This window comes from Aythya fuligula, chromosome 2 (assembly GCF_009819795.1).
Source record: "Aythya fuligula isolate bAytFul2 chromosome 2, bAytFul2.pri, whole genome shotgun sequence".
Classification (NCBI taxonomy): domain Eukaryota; kingdom Metazoa; phylum Chordata; class Aves; order Anseriformes; family Anatidae; genus Aythya; species Aythya fuligula.
The window spans coordinates 57,112,835-57,137,376 of NC_045560.1; the positions used below are offsets into that span (position 1 = coordinate 57,112,835).

Here is a 24,542-nt window from a genome sequence, read left to right on the forward strand (position 1 = left end):
ATAGGTTTGCTCTCAAAGTGTTTTACTCTGAAGATTTAAACGTGAACTCTATCATATGTCAGCCTGCAGCTAACCTAAGCAACTAAACTAAAAGAAGATGCAATATATTTATCTATGTACATATTTGGTATGTATGCCCTGTATCTGCAGGTCCTAATACAAGAAATAACATTTAATGCATACAGAGTAAGGATGTACATGATGCTCTTCGCTGTAGGTGTCTCATTGTTCCATGGGGTCTCTCAGGAATTTTTCTTCCTCTCAATTAAAGACGCATTAACAGCAGGCATCCCACTCCAGCTAGCAAGTGCCTTTGCATGCACTTGCTGAAAAAGGTTGTGCAAGTGCAAGAAGCTTGTTTTCCTCACGTAACAACTCCAGCAGATGTGTCTGAGGGCTGCCCTCTGCCCAGCAGGGCGTTCTTCTGTCTCTCCCTGGGACCCTAAGACAGAATTAGCAGGCAAGTCATAACAGCTTTAGCATTTCAGTTGAGGGCAGGCTTAGGCAGCTTTGCTCAGACTAATGAGATGGAATAGCAGCCATCATCTTTTGTCTATTACTGCCTTTTAAACAGCTCATCATAGCATTGCCACCACTTTTATGGAACCTAACAAAGCCACTGAAGCAGCTGGGAGCCTTCTGTCATTTCCATGCTGGAGATCCCTCAGAGTGCTTCCCCCTCACAATGATGCTCTCCCTGACCAACTTAGCTCCTTGCAGGACTCTAGGGACTGCAAGGATTCTGTCCTTGCAGGACATTTCTTCCCTTGTTTTGATGGCTTAAAGCAGTGGCTCGGAGAGGTAAACACAACAGTAAATGTCAGCCATCAGTGGCCCCACTTTTCATCATAATCAGACAACACTTCATGGGCCTTGGCCAAACTTAGCTCAGCCAAGACAGAAACGACAGGAATGATTTGTGAGGAACTAGCCCTGTTCTTATTCACCTTCTGATCTTCACAGCTTTAGGTTCATGCTGACCTCCCTGCAGGTAAAGGTTTCCTCTCTGCAGCTTCAGAAGACCACCTCCTTCCTTGGGAGAGGGATGAGAATCAAACAGATCATCATGAGAAACTATTGCAATGTACTTTCTCTTACTCTGAATGCAGTTGCACATGCCCAGGGCCAGAGAAGCAGGAAAGTATTCATCACACCCCACCACCCCATACCATCCCATTTGTTCTCACATCAGGTCCAAATGCATGCCATTGATTTTCTAGATGCTGCCTCATTGTGTCACCTACTGAGAGCTATGCTTGCAGGAGTAGTGCAGGTCCCAAGAGTCAGGGCAAAGATACTGCGAATGAAAAACACATGCATTTTTGCGTGCTGTGGAATGCACTTATATAAGAAATTAGAGTTTGCTGAAGACATGGTCCTGAGAAGAAAATGCAGCAAGATTCTCCACATTGACTCTCCTACTCTGAGAAGACAAATTACTTTAGAGCAAGAGTTGCTGTACGTGCCAGAGAAAACAATAGATTCCCTCCCAGCAGAAAACAGTGCTGCATTTCTCTGGATTGGTCTTATTTTTTAAGTCTCATTGTGCTGTCAGAACATGTACTGGGTCTGGCTGGGGTGGAGTTGACTTTCCCCACAGCAGCCAGTATCATGCTGTGCTCTGCACTTGTAGCTAGCACAGCCCTGATATCACATCGATGGTCTGTCTGTTGCTGAGTGGTGCTGGCACAGCATCAGGACCTCTAACCACCCCTAAAGGACAGCAGGCTGGGGGTGGGCAAGAGGTGGGCAGGGGACATCACCAGGGCAGCTGACCTAAACCACCCCAAGGGATGTTCCATGCCATGTGGTGTCACACTCAGCAATAAAAGGTGGGGAAGAAGAAGGGGAAGAGGAATGGGAACAAGAGGGGGCCTCTTGTTATGAAAACATCTGTCCTCCTGAACAACCACTATGCACATTTAGGCCCTCCTTCCCAAGATGTGGCTGAACATTGCATACTAATAGGAAATAGAAAATAATTATTAGTGTCTTTTTTTTTTTTTCTTTAATTAAATTGTCTTTATCTTAACTCATGAGCCTTCTTTTTTTTTTTTTTTTTTTTTTTCACCATTTTTTCTCTGTTCTTTTAATGAGAGTGGTATAGTGGAGTCTAGCTAGCCATCAGTGTGACACCACCACAGGACATGGCACTGAAGGCCTCTCAGAAACTCCTGGCGGGGTTGCTCAAGCAGCTTGCCTAACAGCTCAGCAAACTGCGGAGCCTCCAGACTCCAAGAAGTCAAGTATATACTCTTATCTATCAGATTGCACAATTCCTGCTTACTGCTGTCCACAGTGACTTGATAGCAGCTGATGTGATGAGAATTCCTTATTTCTAGAAGTTATCACTTCAATACACAATTATCTTTCCAAAGTTTACCTTCCATCTGACAGAACGTTGCTCATGTTCTTAATGAATACTCTCCTCAACTTTAAAAAAACTAATTCAAAACCAAAAGCCATTCTATCTGTTCACTAGTAACATAGATTAACTTGTATTTATTTATCTGTTGATCTCATGTGGATTTGGTATATTTCGCTGATGTCACTATACAGATGAGAAACAAAGGCGTATTATGCTAAAAACCAGATCTATCAAAGTTGTGTTAGTTCCTAAGCCAGTATATAAATTTCAGGATATGGATCCATGTGGTTTAATTCTGTCTACAAGTGTCTGTAGTAGCACATGGATTAAAACTCAGGTCTACTGTTCTTAATGTTCTGCCTGGTGAGTCACATAATTATGATACCACGATTTTCCTCTGCTTTACTGTACGACCTAAAATAATCCATAAGGTTGATCTCCAGCCTGCTCTGCATCTCACAGAAACAGACTGCACTTTATATATACATATATATATGTATTTATATATAAATATATGTATATATAAATATATACATATATATACATATACATATATATATATATTTACTGTATTCTGATCTCTTAAGGACTTGGAAAAAAAAAAAAAAAAAGTGACATTGGCCCTAATAATTGTTTCAGTAGCCAGACTCGAAGAGTGTATGTGTTAGATTTGGTCTGGCCATATATGCTGGTGACTCTGCATATCTTTTTTTTTTTTTTTTTCTTTCTGTTTTTCTCCTCAGTGATCGTACCGGTCAAACTGGTGTTTGAGTTTTAAGCAGGTTGTAGGGACTTAAATTGTTGGCACAGGAGAATTGCAAGGATATAATGTCTATAATAAAGCATACCATTTATCTACTGATGCCTGCATTTTTTGAATTATAAAGCACTTAGGGATGTTCAGACAATCAGATAGCTGAGCTAGCTAAACACCCTCAGCCTTATTATTCTGCATAAATACTGGGATGGGTACCAGAATAAACCGTCCCAGCCTGCTAGTTATTTTTGGTTAATTTTAATCTAAAGTTAAGCTGTGGAAGGAAGGAGAAAAGATTCTTAATGTTTACACATTGCACAAACCCTGATTGCCAACCTTGTACAAACTATTGTACAAACTATTGGAGGAACACCAACATAAATTCTTCCTACTTACAAGTAGCTCTTTTCATACATCACCAAGAGAAACTTATGAAGGTACCTGGGTAGTTTTGATTCCACATACTTTCAAATGCAAAGGCTGCTGATATCTGTTACCAGTTAGTGAAATCTGCCATTGTTTTTGAACAGTGCCCAAAGTACTTTCATGCCAAGCATAGAGATATGATTCCTACTCTGACAAAGGATGGCTGAAGGGAAGGAACAAAAACCAGAGCATTAAGGGACAAAAACCAGAGCATTAAATTGTGATGTCTGGCATTATCAGACCAATATGACTTTGGTATGGGGAGGGGCTTTATATCATTAACTCTGGAGACAGATTCTCTCATTTTATTGAACAAAGTCCTTTAATACCTCTAGAGCTTCCAGCCTCGACACTAGACTGGGCTTCTTGAAAGGAGGAAAGAAAATTCAGAAAGCAATTAATGCTACTATAAGTTAGCCTGGGCCATATATCAGAACTGGGATATAAAGAGAAAGATCATTCTGAAGAAGCACGGCAAACCTTGTAGGCTTTAGCTCTGTTGTATATATCCCACTTAAATCCCCCTGCAATTAATGTTGAATACCCTCTACTTTCCTCGCTAAGTCTCAGGAGATGTTCTGAGTAAATAAAAGCTACCGCCCTCCTACACGCCCTTAAACTCTGAGCAGTTTTAGTCATGCTGAAGTGCAGCGCTAGACATGTCATAACCGTGCTTTATAAAAGCTGGCCAACCTACTGCTTCTCTGAATAATTTTCTTAAAGAAGATGAAGCTATCCAGAGCCTGATAAGAATAATGTATACATATATATTTACACATTTTGTATATATATAAAAACAATACCATATATATATAAATAAAACATATAAAAATACATATATAAACTGCAGTTTCTCAATATAGGGAGCAATCATTCAGTCAGTACAAAAATACGAGAAAATATATCAGGTGAGAGCCCTGACTGGCTGGCTAGTTACTAAAGGAGGTTCAAAAGGTCTGAAAACTTCCTCAACCTTTCCTGCCAATCATTCAGAAACTTCCTCTGTCAAACAGCCTCATCTATCACTCAGGAACTTCATCTGCTTGCCTGTTTATTTTTGCACTTAGGGTTGAGGTCACTTGCCATCCCTTTAAGTAATCAGAGGAGACAGCAGTAATCAAAAGCACAAGATCAGTACTTCTGGGTTGTCTTTCTTGCATAGCCTATCTGTATATTCTTCCGCAAACATTGCAAAGTAAAGTAGGCATACACAAAGATACAAAGAGAGGAATAGAACAGGGGAGTAGGATTTTTATTTTTTATCTATTTTGAGATACAGATAGAAAAGAGGAAAGAAATATTGCTGAATCTTATATGCTACCTGGAAAAACAGGTGTAATTTTTTTATTTTTTTTTTACCAGGGAATTTCCCATGCATGACAGGAAAAACTGATGCTAGTTCATTAAACAGTAGCCCCTCTCAGGAAAATTAAACTGATACCCCATTACACAGTAAAAGTGAAAAAAAGCAGATGAAAGTGTATTTTTCAACAATGTAAATCAGCCTCCTGATGGTTTGCTGTACTTGAGGGATTTTCTGCAAAAGAAAACGCCAGGATGGGTGGAGCTATTCATTTTGCTTATTTGAAACTTCCTACACTTTATATGATTGTTAGGCTCTGCTGAAAAGTATTAAATAGTGGTCAGGTTCTGCCTTAGAGATCTGTGCAATTCAGCACCGACAGAAGCTATTCCTGTACAGTTGACTCTTAAAAAGAGCTTTGTACTGTGGATGAGAGATTCATACCTTAAAGAAAGGGCACTGAAAGAAAGCCAGAGTTATCAAGAAGAGGGACGAGCATCTGACATGTTTGCCCCTTGCCTACTTGCACAGTAGGCAGGCATTTTGCCTTGCCTTACAGACTGTTGAACATTTTGAAAGGATTTCAGGGATCCCACTGCCAGCCTGCTCTCTCAAGACTGATTTCTCCTTGTAATGCCATTGTTGTTATGAATCATGCATTACTGTGATTAGCAGAGAAAGGTGCGATTACTTGTTTTTTGCAGTGGCTGGCAAAGGATTGCCTGGAACACCTAGGCCTGATAGAGCAGAAAAAGAATCTCATCAGATATGAAGAGAGCAGAGAGATGGAAATTGCTAAAATTTCCATTTAAAAAAATGTTGGAAGAGCGCAAAGGAGAATATGAGAAAGAAGCTTTGCAACTGAACAGTACCAGAAATGGGGCCCTGCTAGGACGGACCTTCACTCTAAGCACGTATGGCTGTCCTCACGCATAAGAAGCCACAGCCACTTATCAGCAACTACTTATATCAGAAACAAGTAACAAAACAGAACAAATTAAAAAAAAATACAGAAAGACTGAGAAAATCAAAAAATAAGCTATATTGGAGAAGGTTTCTTAATTTTACCTAGTGGTGGGAAAACACTTGGCAAAATTTAAGGATGAAAAAATGAGCAGAAAAGGAGACAGTTAATTAAGAGGGTGAGAGCATGGGCTATCTGCATGGTGGTCCTCACATGGCTAGCTTACAGAGAAAGAGAGAGAGCAAGCTTCTTCTTCCTTATGCTGATTGTTCTTAACCTGTTTAAAGAAAGATGCTGAGATGATGTCAAAGTTCTGTTTAATATCCTCTGAAATACAAGTTCTCAGTGTGGGGGGAAGAAAACTTTCACGAGACAAAAGTAAAATATTTTCAAATTCTGTAGTGTAAGCAGTGATAACGTTGATATCCTTTTATCTTTTCCTTGTGTTTCCCAGTAACTTCTCGTTTCTCTCACTGCCAAGACATGAATGTTTCCAAAACTTCTGAATTGTTTACGATATTTGTGGTCTAAAATTGCTTGTAATCTCTCATAGGTGGAGGCCAGCTTATTTGAAAGAGCCAAAGCAAAGGCTTAGTGCTTGCACTGTTCAGATCAAAGATGCATCTATCACGTAGCATAACTGTGGCCCAGCGCTACTCAAACACTGAAGTCACTGCAATTCTGTTGATTTGGCTGCGAATCTCAGACTAACAGTGTGGACTGTGTAGGGGGATGACATGCTGGTCACACACTCCTCCCATTAGACTGGAAACCTCAACTGTGTGCTGCCTTTTTCCAGACATCTCTCAAACCAGCCTTCATCTTCCTGTCTTATCCTATCCCCCAAGGGCCTCAGATGGAGGGCACGATGGAGAAAGCGACCTGGTGGCTCCTGTGAGGGACTCAGGAGAATGGCCACAGCAGAACCTCTCGGTTACTCGAATGCTGTTTCATGGGGAGGCGAAAACAAACCGGTGAACTGCAGGACAGGGAACCATCGCTGCCAGCCGGGAGCCATGGGCTATGCTCCTTTGCTGCCCTCTGCTGCAGGGCCCAGCATAATTCCCCTGAAATGGTGAAGCAGCTGGAGTTTGAGATGAAAGCCGGGGCTGCCAGCCCAGGAACCTGGGGAGGAGCTCGGAGACAGCAAAGGGGAGGTGGAAGATGATCTCGATGCCCTGTACCATGAGAAATGGTGTTTGTTAAAGATAACAGTCCCTGGTGGAAATCAAGGCAGGGATACCAGGAAAATCGAACACTATTCTGGAAGGTGGAAACACATTAGTCACATTCTGGGGGCCTCAAATTGGGACCTTCACGCTCCTTGCACAAGCTTAAATTTAATGAGCGTTATGTAGCTTAGGCCTGAAGATGATATATTTTCTAGTTAAAAGTCTGTGAGCAGCTAGAAATTATCTCTATAACAAGTTTTGTGACTATATTACAACAAAATAATTTAAATTCACACTTAAGCTGCGACTGTAAATGTCACACTATTCTGCTAAGGGCTTGGGAACTAGGAACAAAAGATAAATACAAAAACCAAATACACTCTGTGCTATTTTCACTGTTCAGGCTTTGTGCAGGGAGAAGAGGGCGAAGCTAGTACCTGAAACAACAGCAATAAAGCCATATTATTATTATTGCAGCCAGTCTGCAAGCCTCCAAAGCGATGCTCTCCTGGATTCCTGATGCAGAAGCCGGCTGGCAGCAGCATATGGGTTGCACACACAATGCTGAGCTCTTGCTGCAGCTGAGGTTCAGAGCTGCAATTTTATTTTATTTTTTATTTTTTTTCCAGTTTCCACGGTTTACTCTACCGGGCTGAAACGTATTAAGGACTGTTCTTTTGACTGAACTATTCATTACGGGATCTGAAACCAGAACACTTTTAGCAGCGACTGCAAATGTTTTCTTTCAAATGACGGCGCCAATCACTCTCTGCCCTGTGCAACCCCTCTCTGTACTAGATAAAGCTTAATAAAAAGGAAGTCTCTGCGGCTGCATTTACAAAAAAAAAAAAAAGGGAGGGGGGGGGGCAAAAAGCCCTACGCCGCACAGCCCCTCATGTCGGGGCTGCTCTTTCTCTCTCCAGGAGGCGGTCAGGACGGGGTTTTTCAGCTGCTGGAAGCGTCTCGGGGGGCAGCAAGGGAGCCTCGCAGAGCAACCCCCGTCTGCCCACAGACCCCGCAAACCCCACAGGCCCCACAGCACCCAGAGGCCCCAATGGCGGCCGCTGCCCGCCCCTCCCCGCCTTCCCGGCGCCGAACCAACCGCCGGGCGGCAGATGGCGGCTGAGGGCCTCCCCGCCCCTGCCGTGTCCGCGGGGGAAGCTGCTCCCCGAGCCTCGGAGGGGGCCATGGAGCGTGTGTTCACGCCGCTGGACTGCCTCCTGCCCGCCGGTACGGTACCTATACCGAGCCCAGCCGGCACCACACCGCCGGAGCGGGGCGCCGAGCCCGCCCCCGCCATGCCGCCGCTTCCCGCCCCATGGCCGCGGCGCCGCTGCCTCCCCCCCGTCGGCCCGAGCTGGGCTCAAAGCAAATTTGTCGCTCTGCGAGCTCAGCGGGGCTGCTTTTGCTACCCAGTCACACCCTTGTAATCAGGGTATCTGCATTGGTGCCGTGCTATGAGGTGATTTTAAAGCTGCTGAAGGGTATTGCTGCACAGCAGCTGGGTTCTGAGCTGATCGTGCTCTCTGCTCTGTGCTGGTGTAGCGACTGAAGCTGCCATGCGAGGGTACGGGTTATGTGCTACTAAGCTCTGAAGGAAAGGAAGGCTTTAACAGAATGTATGCTTTCGGTCATTCAGTGCGTTTTTACAGCCAGCAGCTTAGCAGAGTGCATGTTGAAACACTTTCCATCTTTTTAATTGTGCTTTGCTCTAATGTTTAAAGGTTTCTTCAAGGGCACGTTCAAAGTTAGGAGCAGGTGAATTAGTAACAGGTAAAGCTGTAGTCAGAACATTCCTGCTGCAAACATGGATTTAACTCACCGTGCCTGCATGTTTTTGAGATGCGTGATTGCTTGAGGGTAGAAAGGGAACAGGCATGGAGCAGAGATTTCAGTGGGTTACCTTTGATTCAGTGCAGTGTGATGTCACCTTGTGTGAAATAAGGATTAACTACTTAATAAAAACAGATAGTAAGGTTGAAACAACAACAACAACAAAAATACCTTAAGAATTTATCCCTGTGGATAAAGAACAAGCATTTATTTATATTCCAAGATTCTTGCTTTTGTTAGGTGTTTGTATGATGTTAGGGCTAGTGCACATCCCCAGTTTCCTGGAGTTTTTTTTTTTTGTTTGTTTGTTTGTTTGTTTTTAATTCTCTCCTACCTTTTCTTTTTTATGTGTGGTTGGAGCTGAAGACTTGGGCTGTTCACTGTTTTCAGATGACCTGCAGCCTTGCCAGAGCATAGCCTTCAGCTGGGCTGCAAGAAGCATGCTGCCTCTGAAGAAATGGCTGCTGCAAGCATGCAGATCTACTCAGTTACACAGGGTAGTGTGCCTGTGAAATCCACAGTATCTGTAGCCTCATCATCATTACAAGCATGTATTGCTAGGGTTTCAGATTGGTTTAGCCTGCTCAAAGTATGTGAGGCTGAGCAGACTTATTTGGCAATTCAACAGGTATAAAATACTTGCATCTCACTTAGGGAGCTCAGAAATAAAGTTTTCAGAACTGGATAGGTAAAATGGGGCTCCATAAGCCTTCTTGAAAAGGTACTGGCAGTTCCATCTCCTTGCCTCAGTAGGATATGTATTTAGGTGTCCAAATAATAGAAAGCTAATCTGTGTAGAGTGTGACACTTCTTAGGGACTAGCTGTGAGGGAATAGAACTCTTGCAAGGACATTCAAGTACTAGGACCTTGTCCTGTTGTCTTCAATAACATAAAAGTATAGCAATGTATGTGATGTTTCTGGTCACTTTCTAAAACCCTGTCCAAATACAGTGGCATACTATGGTGGGGAGAGTGTGAAATATTTGCATTCAGTGTTTGGAGGATCTCAGTTATATTACCTATGTTTTTGAGGGTGTCCAGAAATGACAATGCTCATAATTATATCAGAATAAAACACAGGTTAGGAATGTAATATTAGGATTGATAATTTGAATTAGAACTTGAATTTCAGGGCCACGTGGTATTTAGTAACTTTAACCAGTGTAGCTCGTATTTAGATGTTAGGCAGTATGTTGCAGTATGTTGTGCTATATGGTACCTGGCTGAGGTCTAAGCAGTAGAAATTTGGAATTGCTGTGATAAACTAATATGCTCAGAGACTTTGAACATTATTCAGTCAAACAGCTGGAGCACGGTTGAAAATCCCTGTGCTACAGCCAGAAAGCTGCTCTGTGCACTTCAGAACTGTGTTGATTTGCTTTACATAGTTTAGAATGGATAACAAGGTGTAATTTAAAAGTGGGATTGAGCTCTGAATTTGAGTATTGTATGCTGAAACAAATATGCATTTCTTTCTTCATGAAAGGGGATTGTGAAGAGGCTCAAAGAAGTCCACTCCGAAGTTCTGTGCCCTGTTGTGAAAGGGTCAGATGGAAGCCATGTAGGGTGAAGCTGTGATGAAGCTGTTCTAGAAAATTCATGAGAGATGATGTCATGCTACAGCCTGTGAATCCTTGCAAGAGTAGCTTTGTTTCTTTTGTAGCATCCTTTGAAAGACGGTTTCCTCCTGCTGTTGATGTGCTTGTCTTGCATGGTTACTCCCTGCTGCTTGTCCCAGGCTATGCTACAGGCACCTCTGCAGGGAGACAAGTATTTCTTCTTTTGATACCATGAACTTTAGGAGCTGAGTATACTATGCTCGTGACTGCTTAACAGTAGAAGTGCCACAGCATCCTCTAAGAATCACCTAGGTTGGAAGAGACCTCCAAGATGACCCAGTCAAACTTCTGACCTAACACTAACACGTCCTCCAGTAAACCGTATCACTAAGCTCTGCAAGAAGGCTGCCTGTGAATACAACTTGAAATTTTTCAGGAGTGCACAAAGCCAGATTTCTAAGCTAGGTTTTCTCACAGGGAGTGCTTTATATTACATACTAAGGTGTGACCTGGTTTCTCACTCATTTCTGGATGTGATTTATCATTTTGTTAGCCTTGCACAGACTTGAAAATGTAGCTCACTGTTGGTTTTATTAAGTGGAGTGGTGCAGAAAGGTACCTTTCTCTGGTTATAATCCAACAGCTCCCAACAATAGGGTCTTTTGTTGAGGAGGAGGAACTGCCAAGAAGATGTGCATCTGGTCCTTCTGGTCCATCTGGTGTTTTGTGCATTGCAGGGGGCTCACTGGAGCACATGCTTGCTGGACTGACAGGGAGCATGTGCTAAGGGGGATGGCTGGTTCCCTCTCCCCATTCGTCCCTGCCCCAAGTCCTGTGACCAAATGAGCTATACTGCGTCAAGAGCTAGTGGTTACGATTTGGTCTGAAATCTGAAATAGGTAGTACACCTCTAACAAGAGGCATTTCCTCACCTTTCTCAAGCTTTAGGAGGCTTTATGATTTCTTCAAGACAGCTTCTTACATACATGTGGACTGATCAGAAAGCTTGCATTTAACCTTGAAATTTGTTCTTTTGGTCCTCGTTTCAAGGACCAGTGAGATATACATGTAACTGCATGGGATATGGTGGTTTTGGGGGATCACTCAGAATATTAAATGGCTAGAAAGCAGGGCTTACCAGAATACCAGGAGGAGGTATGCATGAATGCATCAATGGAGGTAGATGAAGAGAGAAATACTTAGAGAAAAACCTTGATGGAGGTGGTAGGAATGCAAAGTATGTATCTATGCCGCTGCAATTTCTGCCTGGGAGGCCCTGATGATTAGTATTGAGTAATTATGTGCTCAGCTACACAGTATTGCAATAACAGCACAGCTCCTAAAGAGAGGTGGAGAAGGCAACTTCTGACACGCTGGTCCCGAGAGAAGGTGTGAGGTCAGCTGCAGACTGTAAATGCCACATGGTAGTCAGCAGTGAAAATGTCTTTTGCCTTTTTCTTCTGCCTGTGGCTATGGAAATGTGATTTTTGTACATCCTTTCCCAAAGTACAGGAATGCATCAAGAAATTACTGAGTGTTGTAGGTTTCTTCTCATGGATTGAATGTTCTGGTTAGCTATTACCTGAAACTGAATTGTTTGTCAGTGTGCCAGTGCCATCTGTAATCAAATCCAGTTATGCTGCTCTAGGCTTGCTCCTGATTTTCAGAGAGAATCACTGGGTGATCTGCCTGTATTCAACTTTATTTTGTAACTGACTTGTCCTCGCTTTTCTCCTCCCAATGTTCTCAAACTGTAGCTACCTCTCACTGAAGCAAGGTCATCTACGTGTCGTGAGAGACAGAGCCACAGCCAGTAGGACAAAGGCTGTTTCAGAATTATGTGGAAATAGATAGTTGTCTCTTTGTGCAAAGGGACTATAAAATTCTTCATTGAATTTAACAGAAGGAGAACAAGAGGAAGCAACAATACACTCTGAATGCTCTTCCATCATTCCTCAAGCTTAATTGTGTTTTGCTTTACTATATGTCTTCTTTTGGAAGTGTTTCTGACTGTAGGCAAGTTACCTCTGAAAAGGATTATAACACTGTATTCCTTTCTAAATGCCTGGGGTTTGAACTCCTCCTTTGAAGTTCCCTTTCCTTTCACACTGAGGGCTGAAAGTTTTCTGTAAAGCAGGGATGTATTTGCCATGCACTGAATGACCTCCAGCCCAGTATAAGCATTGGTAACCATCAAAATGCTCCTTCACTGAAGTTGTGCCTGGCCTCTATAATGTGCTGTCTTGCAGTTTAATATACAAAATTCTGTGGAAGGAGATCAAGACAGGTATGGGGCTAGGAAGTCAGCCTCTTTTTTTGGCTATTGAACATGAAAGGTATATTGAACATGATGGAACCCCAGGTTAGTGTCTTAATTCTGTGGGTTTTGTGCTGCTGCCGTTGGGTCAGACCAGTGAAGTTTTTAGGTGAATCAGATCATCCCAAAGCTGTGTCTGAGTCCGCAAAAGTTGGAGTATGTTATCAGGGTTGTTAGTCCTTTAAGTCTATTTCAGGAATTCCTCAAATTAGCGAGCACTTCCAGATGGCTATTGCATCGTTCTAGCTTTTTAGTCGAAGCGATTTTAAGACTCTTTGTTAAATGTGCGTGGTGCTAACCCGCTCCTGTTCCTCACTGCCTGTGAGGATTAACACCCTGCATTTAGGAGAGTTAGTGGGGATGCCTCAGCTTGTTCTTGAGGCAGCTCTAAGCACTTAGCCTCAGCCCCTGCTGTTTCTTAATCCGCTGTGCTGGATCAGCAGTTGTTCTGTAGGCTAATTATGGTATAGATTATTGACAGGTGCACTTAAAAGTGGAGTGGTGCAGAAGCCACTTAGCAGACAACATCGCTGTTAGCCTCACCACTTTCTATTGGATGGTTGCTTTCACCTAGTGCTTGATTTTGGAGGAGTTCTTTACCTTTTTAGTTATGGTTTTGTGTTTTTTTGTTTGTTTGTTTGTTTTTTAGTGCTTTGTATGAAGATGGTTTGTTGCCCTATTCCAAAAAAAACATCTTTAACCATTTGAGCTAGGAGGAAGATGAATGTACATTTACTCACTTTAGTATACATGTGTGTGTGCCTGCACACAGCTCTTTTGAAATAATTTGGCATCCAAGCCAGTTGCAGTTTGTGGCAGAATTCTTATCCTGTGTGGTATAAGTGCACCAATAGTTCCATATCTTGCAGTCACTAACAGAGAGCAGCTGACTTTCTGTTGGATGGGAATGTAATGATGGAGGGGATGAAGTAATGTGGTTTTTTTTGTTTGTTTGTTTGTTTGTTTGTTTGTTTTTTTAAGAAAAGTGTAAGAGCAGTAATGATGCCACTGGAGCTTCCTAAACAAAAACTCATGCTCATTACAGCTCGTTCAGGTAGTAAAGCACCTAGGACCTTCCAAAAGTAATTTATTTGGTATTTTCTGTCAGCTGAGGACTTCAAAATCAGCTTATATTGAGTTCTGTGAGGAGTTGCACGGGTATAGCAGATTGAGGCTTAAAGGTAAGAAATAGGCTAGCTGACATTTTATCATACCCTGTAGTATATATTTCTTTTATTATTTTTTTCCCTGTGATTTAACAAATCGAGTAAGGAGGTAGGAAATATTCTAGACTTCAAAGATCTTCATGTTGTTTGTATCCAATTAAACATGTACAGGACTGCTGGAAACCACGTAAAGATGTTCAAAGAGCAAAATATTAAGAAGAGATCAGAAGAGGAAGGAAACAGGACTCAATTTTTGTTTTATTCTTCACTGAATTTTACTTGCATGTCTCTTTTCAGCTCTTAAGATACTTTATCATTTTCACAGCGGTGTTAGTATTGCATTACATCTCAAAACTGTATATGTGTATTTAAGTTAGTTTTACTTTATGGAAGTGGAGACAGGAGGCTTTTTCTTTCTTTTTTTTTTTTTTTTTCTGTTTGCAGAGCTCATCCAAGTCTGATTTATAGAGAAGCTGAATATGAAGCAAGTAAATGAGGAAGTTTATTTACACAGGAGAAAACATAATACATGTAGGTTTCAGATGTTTCAAGATCCAAAATAAAAAAAATTCCAGACGTACTTGTGGATCTGCTTTAGATCTGAATATCCGAAGGCATTAATCAAATCTATGTGGAAAACAGCTGCAGCTAGAAGAAAACCTAAAATCAATGTCTTAAAAAAAAAAGCAAACAAACCACCTGAAAAACAGTAAATGGCTAGCAGCTTTTTTGCATAAGCTGGTTTTCAGCAGCTTTAACGTCTAGTGATTTTTAGATTTGGATTTAATGTTAGGCCCCTTAAGAACAGTGCTGTTAACTAGTGTCTTAGTTCTGGAAAATGACTAGCTAGAAATCCAACAATTTTTTTTCTTGTATAACATGAGAAAAAACACTTATGCTGAGCTCAGAGTGCTGTAGATGAATAGCATGGATAAAAGCAGAGGAGAGGAAAAAAAACACAAGTGGTGTATCTTATCTAGAACAAAATATTGTAAATCAACAAGAGAGACCTCTCATGGACACACTTGCATGTTGGCACGTTGTGCAATATTCCCCACCTCTGATATCTACAAAGAGAGGTGATTTTGTACTGTGTCTAGGACATTAACCAATCTGATCTGTTGCCAAATAATTTGAAGATTGAAAAGAACTGTCCATCAGCTGTCCTTCCTCCAGAGTGACTACGCTTGATCACACCTAAGGATAAACAGTTCTTAAGACTCAGGTTTAAAGTGTTCTGTAAATTACAGTGGTGTTGGACTGCATGTAAGTAATTTATGGAAACAGGATTCTCTTGCTGCCCAACTCTGTCTTTAAACATGCTTGTGCAGGGCTGCCTTTGCATCATTAAAAAGAGAATTAAAAATTTAAAGTTGCTACAGGAGGAACAATGATTTTGTTAAATCTTACACAGAGTGCACATAGTAGCTTTTGGATTGTTTTTAAGTTACAGCTTTTATTCTACATCAGTTGCCATTGAAACCACAAGAAGGATCCTCCTGTCATTTCCGAGGTTTGAATCATATTTTGAATGGCAGCCGAATTTTCTCAGCAGTAGTCCTGATTCTTTGTAGCTTGTGTTGATGGATAGTCTGCCAGCCCTCCTCTCTGGCAGGATAGAAGCTAGAGGGATGCGTGCGTTTATCAGGCCAATTGAAATAAATGGGAAGCTAGCCAGTGAATTTAGTAGGAGCAGAACCTGTCCTTTCATGATTAATTTATTTTGTAGTTGGTGACTGCTGATGTGGGTCCTTTTTTATCTTTCTTTTTTCTCTTTAACTGTAGCCCCTTCTTTTTCTTTGTATTCTTCCCCCCAAAATTATCTGATCAATGTTTCCCTGAGCAATAGCACCAATAAGAGTAATTCAGAAATATTTATAAAGTACAGTTTTTGACAGAAATGCTCAGTGGCTTTGGTGGCAAAAGCTCTCTATGATGAGGAAATTAATTGTGCTGTAAAAGGAAAATACATGGGTGCAGCAAAGTATTAATGCTTCAAGAGTTTATCTCACCTAGAGAAGCTTTGACCTTCGTGACAGAGCCAAGAAGTGTGCCCGTGCAGCTGCTTGGTGGAGGCACAGCAAAAGCTGTCAGGAGGCAGCCTGTCTTTTCTTCCCACAAACGTAACTCCCAGTTATGTATGTTATATAAGCATATGTAAAAAGAATAAAATAATATTTCTCTGCTTCTGGAGCAGACAGGCAATGCTTTGTCAAAGAAATCTCGTGAGGGGGGATTTATTTGCTATTACGCTTGCAGCTGCTTTAGCTGTGGTAAGCAAAGCATTGAAGTACAGGATGGATCTAAGCATAGGCTGAAGCTCCAGTTGTTCAGGAGGAGTTAAAAGGATGCTGGGTTGAAACCACACATAGGCAGTTGTTCAGCAGATGGTGTAACTTAAATCACTTGAAACTTTCTGGAGGTTGATTTGTGTCGCGGAGCAGCTGTGTGAATGAAGTCAATCTCCGGGTACTCCATTTTGAGACCTCACGCTCTTGATGAGAGCATTACGTATGGGGGAAGTCCTGATGGCTGGGCCAAGGTCTGCACAGCAGAGTTTGACCCGTGTATCACTAATTTCTACAGGTATCAAGATCTATTTCTGCTTTAGCCATGTAACTGAAAGCCTTTAATGCAGACCCTTTTAACACAGGTGATACTTCCACTTTTGAAATGAGTACCCTGTGAGCTGTTCAGGGTAATGCACAGCCTTTCAAGTATGGTCTGTGTCCCCATATAGAATGCTTTACCTGAAAATATACCATTATACTTAGTAACCATCTAAGCAGTGCTTTGCCATACTGTGAAATCAGAAAAGAACAGATGTTAAGGATGGCAGCCTGAGGGTCAAGTACCTCAAGATTTGCTGCTTGGGCACTTGGACCACAAGAGGATGTGGCATTGTGGCTTAGCTGCTGTGGAAGCAACTAGAAGAGCTCTAGGGCAGCTTATGGCTGCCTCGTTTCATAATGACTTGATCTAGGTACCCTGGAAATAATTAAACTATGTTATGAAAGTGCCTATTGCCATTTGTACGAGGAAGTGGTGATAAGGAGAATTTACCTTTCAAGTTCTGTAAAGGAGAGCTTGGTTTTTCTTTTCTTTTTTTTTTCTTTTTTTAACTGTTTTACTTTTTACATCTTTTATTTTTAAAATATATACTAAGGGTGATATTGAGGAAACTTTTGTTAAGGGCAGCTTAGTGTTTGTCTTTCCAAGACTTTTGACAGCAGTGGTCTTAGGTCACTACCACAGGAGTTTGCTTCAGACTGATGTAATGACGTGCACTGGGCTCAAAATAGAATGAGGGGCTTTATCTGCATTACTGTCTTTTTAGGGTGCTGGCGTATTCCTGCTGTTTTTGAGAGTGCCTTTCTATTAGCTCTATATTCTTTGCCCGGAATCCGCTCTGGGCATGGTGTTTAGCACGGTATTCACAGGCTTTGAGCCATTGGTTTGGGCTTCATCCTGATGTAAATGAGTTTCTCTAATGGCTTCAGTAACTGTGAACAGAGAATTTAAATGGTCATTTTGTACCTTTGTGGGAAATAAAATCAGAGATACCAGATGTTCTTCCTTGAACTGACTTGTCTGTAGGGTTTTCCCTTGGAAACTCAACTTCCTAGCTCCCCGCGTCTCCGTTACATAAGAACGTTAATGCTGCTTTTATGTACTGATGGGTATTACTCCTGCTACTGTATTCATGTGATTCATAGTAGGCAGTCTTGGTACTTGAGCCTGAGGAAGAATTTTTCGTCCTAGTTTGCCACTTTGCTGTAAGGTCACAAATGAAATTTTTGTACCAACAAAGCACTTCAAGTCAGTAGGAGAGTAGATCTGCTAGTTATTGTTTTGCTTTGTGACTGTGACTAGTTTTTGGTGATTTTGTTGTTTTTAATCTCATACCCCCAGGTACCACAGTTGTGTTGACAAAGCCCCAGTTGTGCCGGGTGCACGTGAGTTGGCAGTCTGGAGGAGAAACAGCAATGTCAGAGGAAACTTTTAGGGTATGGTTCACCTCTGCTAGGAGAGTTTGCTGGCATGGACATGGGTGGTGTGTTTCGACACATGGACAAACCCTGCATGCCTCCTTTCTCTTGCAGAGGGCTGTTTTTCCTGCTGATGGAGTGTGAAGTTTGTGCGAAATTATCGCTCGATGCCCAGCTTCCCCAGAGAAGACAGAAAGTGCTGAGAGCTGGGTCGCGGCCTTGCCGTACCAGTCGGTGGAGATGACCATATGGTGCGGGAGAGAGGGCACTACGAGGGGTGCCTCAGCAGATGTTTGATAGCACACTTGTTGCCAAAAGCTTGAAGTGTCAGCCAGCTCCAGTAAGGTAGCGTTAGAGCTGTCCCAGGGGTGCAGTTAGGGAGGAATGCAGCTCAGGTAACATGTATTGTAATTTAGTATTTGCATTCGTACTGAAGTAGCCATGTTTTGTCAGGCAGACAAATGCATAACAAGACCCAGAGGCTGGACATCAGAGCCAAACAAATTCATACTTGTATTAGGGACAGATTTTTAACATGGAGGAGAATAACCAACCATTTTGTCACTGAAGAATCCACCTTTCTCGAGCTACATTGATGTAAAGGAAGCTCTGTCACAGTTTTAAAACATTAAAAAAAAAAAAAAAAAAAGAATGAATTTCAGGCTGTGTTTTATACAACAGCCAAACTAGATTGTCACAGCAATCTTTCCTGGCCTCTGAACCTATGAATCTGAAACACTTAGGCCACCAAAGGAGAGGCTTCTTTTCTTTACTGTTTAAGTAGACAGGACAGACAAATGGGAGAAGAAGGGAATTTGTATACCCTGGGGTAGTGCAGCAGGGAGCATCAAGTGACTAGTCTCACCTCCCAGAGCAGGTCTCTGAGAACTGGGGGCAGATTCAGAGCTCTTGTGATGAAAGTCAGAAATTCAGAGGACTATACTTTCTCTGTATCTGAATATTTTAAATATTAATAAGATGATTTTTTTTAAAAAAGAGCTGTAGTACTTGATTGTGGTTCCTAGGCAGCAAGAACTTATTGCAATAAAACTATAGTACGCAGTGTATTGAATTTACTGCTGGTTACTGTGAGCTATCAAAAACCTTAAAATTATTTCTGTAGATTCTATCCTTATTTATCTATAAATATGATAATTGTGAATTCCACAAGGAAGAAGAAGAGGCTTGAATTTAGACAGCAGAGGAAATAGCTATGCTGAACTTATACAACATTATGCCCAGCTATTCTGTTTCTTGCGTGGATTTACATTTACTGAATACATTTACAAAAATAAATAGCGATTTTCCTTTGAGAACAAATCTGGAACTGAGTAAATGTAAGACTTTAGAGTGCTAACAAAAGGACTGAACTTTAAAATGCAGTTGTGCAGCCCGAATAATGTAAATTAGAACAGCAGAGAGAATTGTAAATTCAGGAATCCAAAGGAAGAGCTGGTAATGTTTTTGTGTGAAATTATAAACTAGGTTTTGTAGTCTGATCTGAAACTGTTTAATTTTCTTTTTTTTTTTTTTTTTCCCTCCTAATGGCAAATGCATATGGAATTACTGTTATTGTTTGTAATTATAACAGAAGCTAGAAGGAGCTCCAAGTTTTTGTTTCTTTTCTGAAGTGGAAGAATCTATTGAAAGAGGAAAACTTGGCAAAGAGAGCGTGCTGTTTTATACTGTGACACACTGTCAGCTGCAAAAGTTATCTATGCGGAATTGTCCTATCCACAGTTCCTACGACAGCATAAGTAACAGACCGTGGAAATACACAGTGGCTATGTTACAGACGCACAGGAAATGAATTTCAATTTTAGGAAAATGTCAAGTCAGATAAAGGAAAAAGTATAAGCAGCAGGGGGAAGCGCTGGAATACGTTGCTTGGTTAGCTGATGTGTCATTGGGAGCCTTCCTTTTTTAGGTGTAGATGAGGAACAGTTATCTGGAGAGCTGTTTCTGCTTTGAGGCAGAGGAATGGACTAGATGATCTGAAGATTTAGCTGTACAAAAGTGTAGCAGATTACACGTATGATTCTTAAACGTATCTCAGAGTCAGGGAGAGTTTTCTGTATATGTGCATTGGGCACCAAAGGACCTCCTGTTTCTGTAGACCTTTTCACTCAGTTAATCACATTAGTTTCAGCTGGGCTAGTCGAACAAGGAGGAGTTCTTCTTTGGTTTTGAAGGTTTCTGTCTGTAAATTACTAATGCTTTCTTCTGCATTGTGGTAATGATATTTATCCAAAAGTGATTTTTAGCAAAATCACAGATGACACTGAAAGCATACAAATGTATAAAATGTAATATGAGGAGTCAAGCTCCATAAACTGAAACAAGGACTGAAAACTGTGTGTAGGAACTATGGAGGATTTGCCAGACAGTGAAATATGTCTCTGTGAATTCATTTAATCATTTTCCATACTGTTGCTAATTGGCATTTGAGTTTTTACAGATTTCAGAGAGATTACCTTGAAAAAAAACTGTAAGTCTATGAATTCTCTTATTCTGTTAGTTTTTACAGTTTATCTTTGATATTGAAAAGAAATAGAAGTATCCTATAGAGATAGCAACAGGAGTCTTCCAGTAATCTTTCTCTTGGTGCCCAAAAGGGACTTCAGTTTATCAAAAAGAAAGCTTCCTTCAGAAAATGGCTGCTATTTTTTTCTCCCACAAACTTAGAGAAATGGGTTTCTGAGGGTAAAAATACACAGCAGAAAGCATCTACAAAAAGTTCATAGTTTAACTCTTATACTGTATACTGACAGAATTAGTTTATTCAGTTTTCATCATGTCACCATAGAGACTAACGCAGTTGTCAGTGCAGTTTATACAGTTGTTATTATCTCCAATACATGCCTCAAATTACAGGATTCCCAGTGGTGTGAGGTACAACTGTTACGTACGCTCCGTGAAACATATTCATACGCTGCATTGACAGATGGCTGAGGTGTGGGCATCCAGTCTCTCCTCAGATTTAAAAATCAGAATTGGTAGCAACATTGTCAAAACATGTCAGTGCTTGAAAGGGTGGCGTGCAGCAAAGCGCTGGCTCCACAACACATCTTGGTGCACAGGCTGCAGCTTTGACACACCTGATATTTTTACTGTGCAACTGCATTTGTTTAGCTTCTCAGATACTTAGTTTGAGCTGCTAATCTACAAGACAGTGGCAATTAGGAAAACAGCTCACGGCCATACTCTTTTTCCTTTATATATATCAAGAAGCAGCTATTGTGAATATCATGAATTCTACTTAATCCTTTGTCTGCGAGTTGGATTTATTTCGATGGTCCTAGGTAGGTATGTCAAATGCCAGTGCTTGGTAGTTCCCAACAACTACTTCATAATGTACATTGAAATGGTAAAGGAAGGGGGGCTGGGAATGGTATTTTTTTGTACTGCTACATCATAAGTTCCTGGATAGTCTGGAGTAGGAAAAGTCAGGCTATTTCTGTGGGGAAGGGAATAGGGTTTTCTCTGCAGCTGTTCTTAGAGTGGACTATGACTATAGAGGGCACAGAAGGGTAATGCCAAAAAATAAAACAAAATGAAAGGAAAGAAATGAAGCAAGATGCAGAAATAAGTACAAGTAGCTACTAAATGATATGCAGACTTGAATTTATTTGATGGATGCCAACAGTCTTTTTTCTTTTTTTTTTTTTTTTTTTGTGTAGAAAAGACTACACCCTGCCTGAGAGGACAAAGAAGACATTTTATTCTTTAGGGGCATAAAACTAGTTTTCCTAATTATTTGTGACATTTTGTCATTCATGGTATGATCTTCCTTAGAGGATAGAAGTAAATAGCCAGCCTCCTGTGAGGGTGAAACATGAACAGAATGAGTGTAAGGTCTGAAATGTGCTCATGTAGGCACCAAATCCTAAAATGGTGTTGGAGTTCCAGAATAAGACAATGGGGAACAGTGCCCCTCTAACTTACCCTAGTTATCTTGCAGACACAGTAAGTTTCTCTGGATAAAATATGCACAGGTCTAAATCAGGAAGGGATTTATATGCAGCTTTATAATTCTGAAGCTTAATTATTAGTTAAAGGCTGAACACTGAATGGATGATTGCTGTCTTATTTAAGCATCCTCAAGTCCTTGCAGAGTATTTGTGATAGAGGAGGTAGATGACAAAATGCTCAGGAGTGTTTGAGGCAGGAATAGCTTCATCTTGTACAGAGAATTCCCCTGGCTGGACCTAGCACTTCCATGGCATCCTGCTTGACATGGAAGTATTCAGGGCCTTACAGAAGGGTATTTTATAGCACTGACAGCCAAAAGAACCAGTAGCAAAAAAAAAGCATATTTGCCAAACAGGTATTTTGCAGATCCATACCTTTATATGGTAATTCAAAGGTAGATAAACACATTATTTAGAAAACACACCAGTTCTGTTCTCGTGATCTATGAGCTTGATACTCATTGTAGTTTTTGTTGTCCTATTTTTCTGCAGTGTTTTATATATTAGGGAGGGTTTTTTTTTCTGGCATTCTGGCTGTTCACTGAAGTTCAGTGTTTTTTAGCTGTTCCATACAAAGTTGTATTTTTGTTCTTCATAGCCACTAAATTTATTTTTGGCCTTAAACATTAATGTAGCTGGTTATTCGACTCTAAGAAGGGCCCTTGTGTTCAGTGACACAGAAACAATAGCATTTTTTCCGTTTATTCATTTCCAGTTCTCATGAAATTGAAGATACTGGAATCCCTTTCCTGAGTCCTATGCAGTATAGTATGGGTGGTTTTAACTTTGCTGTTCTTCTGTTCCCCATCTGTAAAGTAGAGACAATGGTATTTCTTGAAATATGCTACTGGAGAGCTCTAAAGTTTAGCTAGAAATAATGGTATTGATATAGGGTGGTGTTTTGTTTTTTTTAAATGTATATATTATTTACAGATTCCAAGGTAAGTCGTTTTTGTCAGCACCTGAAGGACAGTCCCTGAATGCTTTTAGCAAGGATGATGATGTTTCTTAGGTTGTAGCCTGTGCATCTGGCAGTCTGAATACCATCATCAGAAGCAAAGCACATGTAGTTGAATAGATGTAGTATAGGGAAAAGTACAGGTCTACCAGAAGTTGTCTTTCTTATTGTTATTGGTTTGTGATTCTGAGACATCCTGTCGATCACATTGTTTTGTCTGCTGTTTATAGTTCATGGAACAGCAAGTTACAAATTCTGCAACAAAATAACAGGAAAAACGTTTTTTGTTTTGTTTTGTTTTTGTTTTTGTTTTATTTTAGGAGACAGGAGTCAGAATTTTACAGTGTTTAGGGGCTAATTTAAGAATTCAGTCTCTTTTCAGAAGTAAAATGGCCATTGTGGAAACAAAGCTGGCCATGGATGGGCTGATGGCATTTCATAAAATTGTTTCAATAAAGCTAAAAAGTTCTGCTTTTATGAGAAAAGCAAACAGGGATGATTCTTGGTTTTGGTATGGTATAGCGCTAAATGAGAAGTCTTTTCAAGTGACCTTTATGTTAACATTAATCTATCTTAACCTCTTTGGGGAAGCTGTATTATCTGATTGTCTTCCATGCGTAAAAATTTGCTATACCATTCTTTAGCAACTTTTTCACTTTTCAGATGAATAAGCATTATTAAATTAATGATACAGATATGAAAAGTACTCTCTTTTTGACATTTAAAACAACCTCACAATATTAAAACAGCGCTTATGCCATTTGTCTCATTAAAAAAAATTGTCAATCACAAATAAAAATGGGATTGAAGGACTGAGATTAGAATTCTTGTGTTGAAGGCCATGGGTTTTAAATATTGTCTTTTCTATTTAAGAGTTCAGGTGTTGAGAGCTGATGCATCAGCAGAATCTGTAGCATCTTTTGGACTTTCAGATCCCCAGTCCTTTCAGAATGAGGCAGTATATGTGGAAGTAATTGGAAAATAACCTTGAAGGTTTCTGTGCCTATTTGAGTGTGAATGGATGTACATCAGATCTAATTGGGTCTATGGAGGAAAACATGAATGTCAATTGCTTTTTACCAAATGCATCCAGATACTTTTGAAATTGTGAATGGGGTCCAGTGAGCATACAGACAGCTTAACATCACCGCGCTGTTTTGTCTCTTAGTTTTGTCCCCTGTGATGTATGGCATTTGATTTTTTTATTTTTTTTTTTTCTTGAAAGCAAAGTCAAAGAACTGGAACTGGGCATTGCAACTCCAGTGCTTGCTTAGCTAATGTGTCCAGAAGAGCTGGTGACACTGAACTAATTTGGAACATTTCACCTTCCAGTGGATTATAGGATTTCATTGGTTAGATCATATAGCTCTTTTATTTGTTAGAAACTTGTTGAACCCTTCAATGCCTTCCCTGGTTTATTTTATTTTTTTTTTAATTCTAAAACTAGACTTCATCAAAACCGGTTGGAAGTGTGAAATGCACATCTGTTTTCAAAGATGACTTTATGTGAAAGAATCTCTCCTGCTAAGTTACACTTGGGTGCACTTGTTATGCACAATGTGTTCTTCATTCTTGGTGGGTGCTGCTCTACTGGCTTTACAGGGCCATCATGAGATGTGCTGTGTCTCAAATCTTTTCTGTCTGGGTGACTTCTGTAGAAATACTTATCAAATTCCATCCATGTGCCCTTGTAGTTTGGTAGGAACTGCTAAGTTTCCCTGGGGATCACTGAAGTTGATACAAGGAATAAAAAGGGTA

At 40.7% G+C, this 24,542-nt stretch overlaps 1 protein-coding gene across 3 annotated transcripts in view; it reads left to right on the plus strand.

Moving 5' to 3' along the window:
* The first annotated feature begins 8,123 nt into the window (after window positions 1-8,123).
* The window catches only part of TPK1 (thiamin pyrophosphokinase 1), a 323,634-nt gene continuing 307,215 nt past the window's right edge, over window positions 8,124-24,542 (plus strand). For 2 of the 3 annotated variants that reach the window (XM_032182789.1, XM_032182790.1), the window contains exon 1: window positions 8,126-8,220. In XM_032182789.1, the coding sequence (XP_032038680.1) occupies window positions 8,178-8,220 (43 nt within the window). In that variant the 5' untranslated portion in view covers window positions 8,126-8,177. Of the gene's footprint in view, window positions 8,221-24,542 lie in introns of all 3 variants that reach the window. The other variant, XM_032182791.1, reaches the window with a different exon arrangement.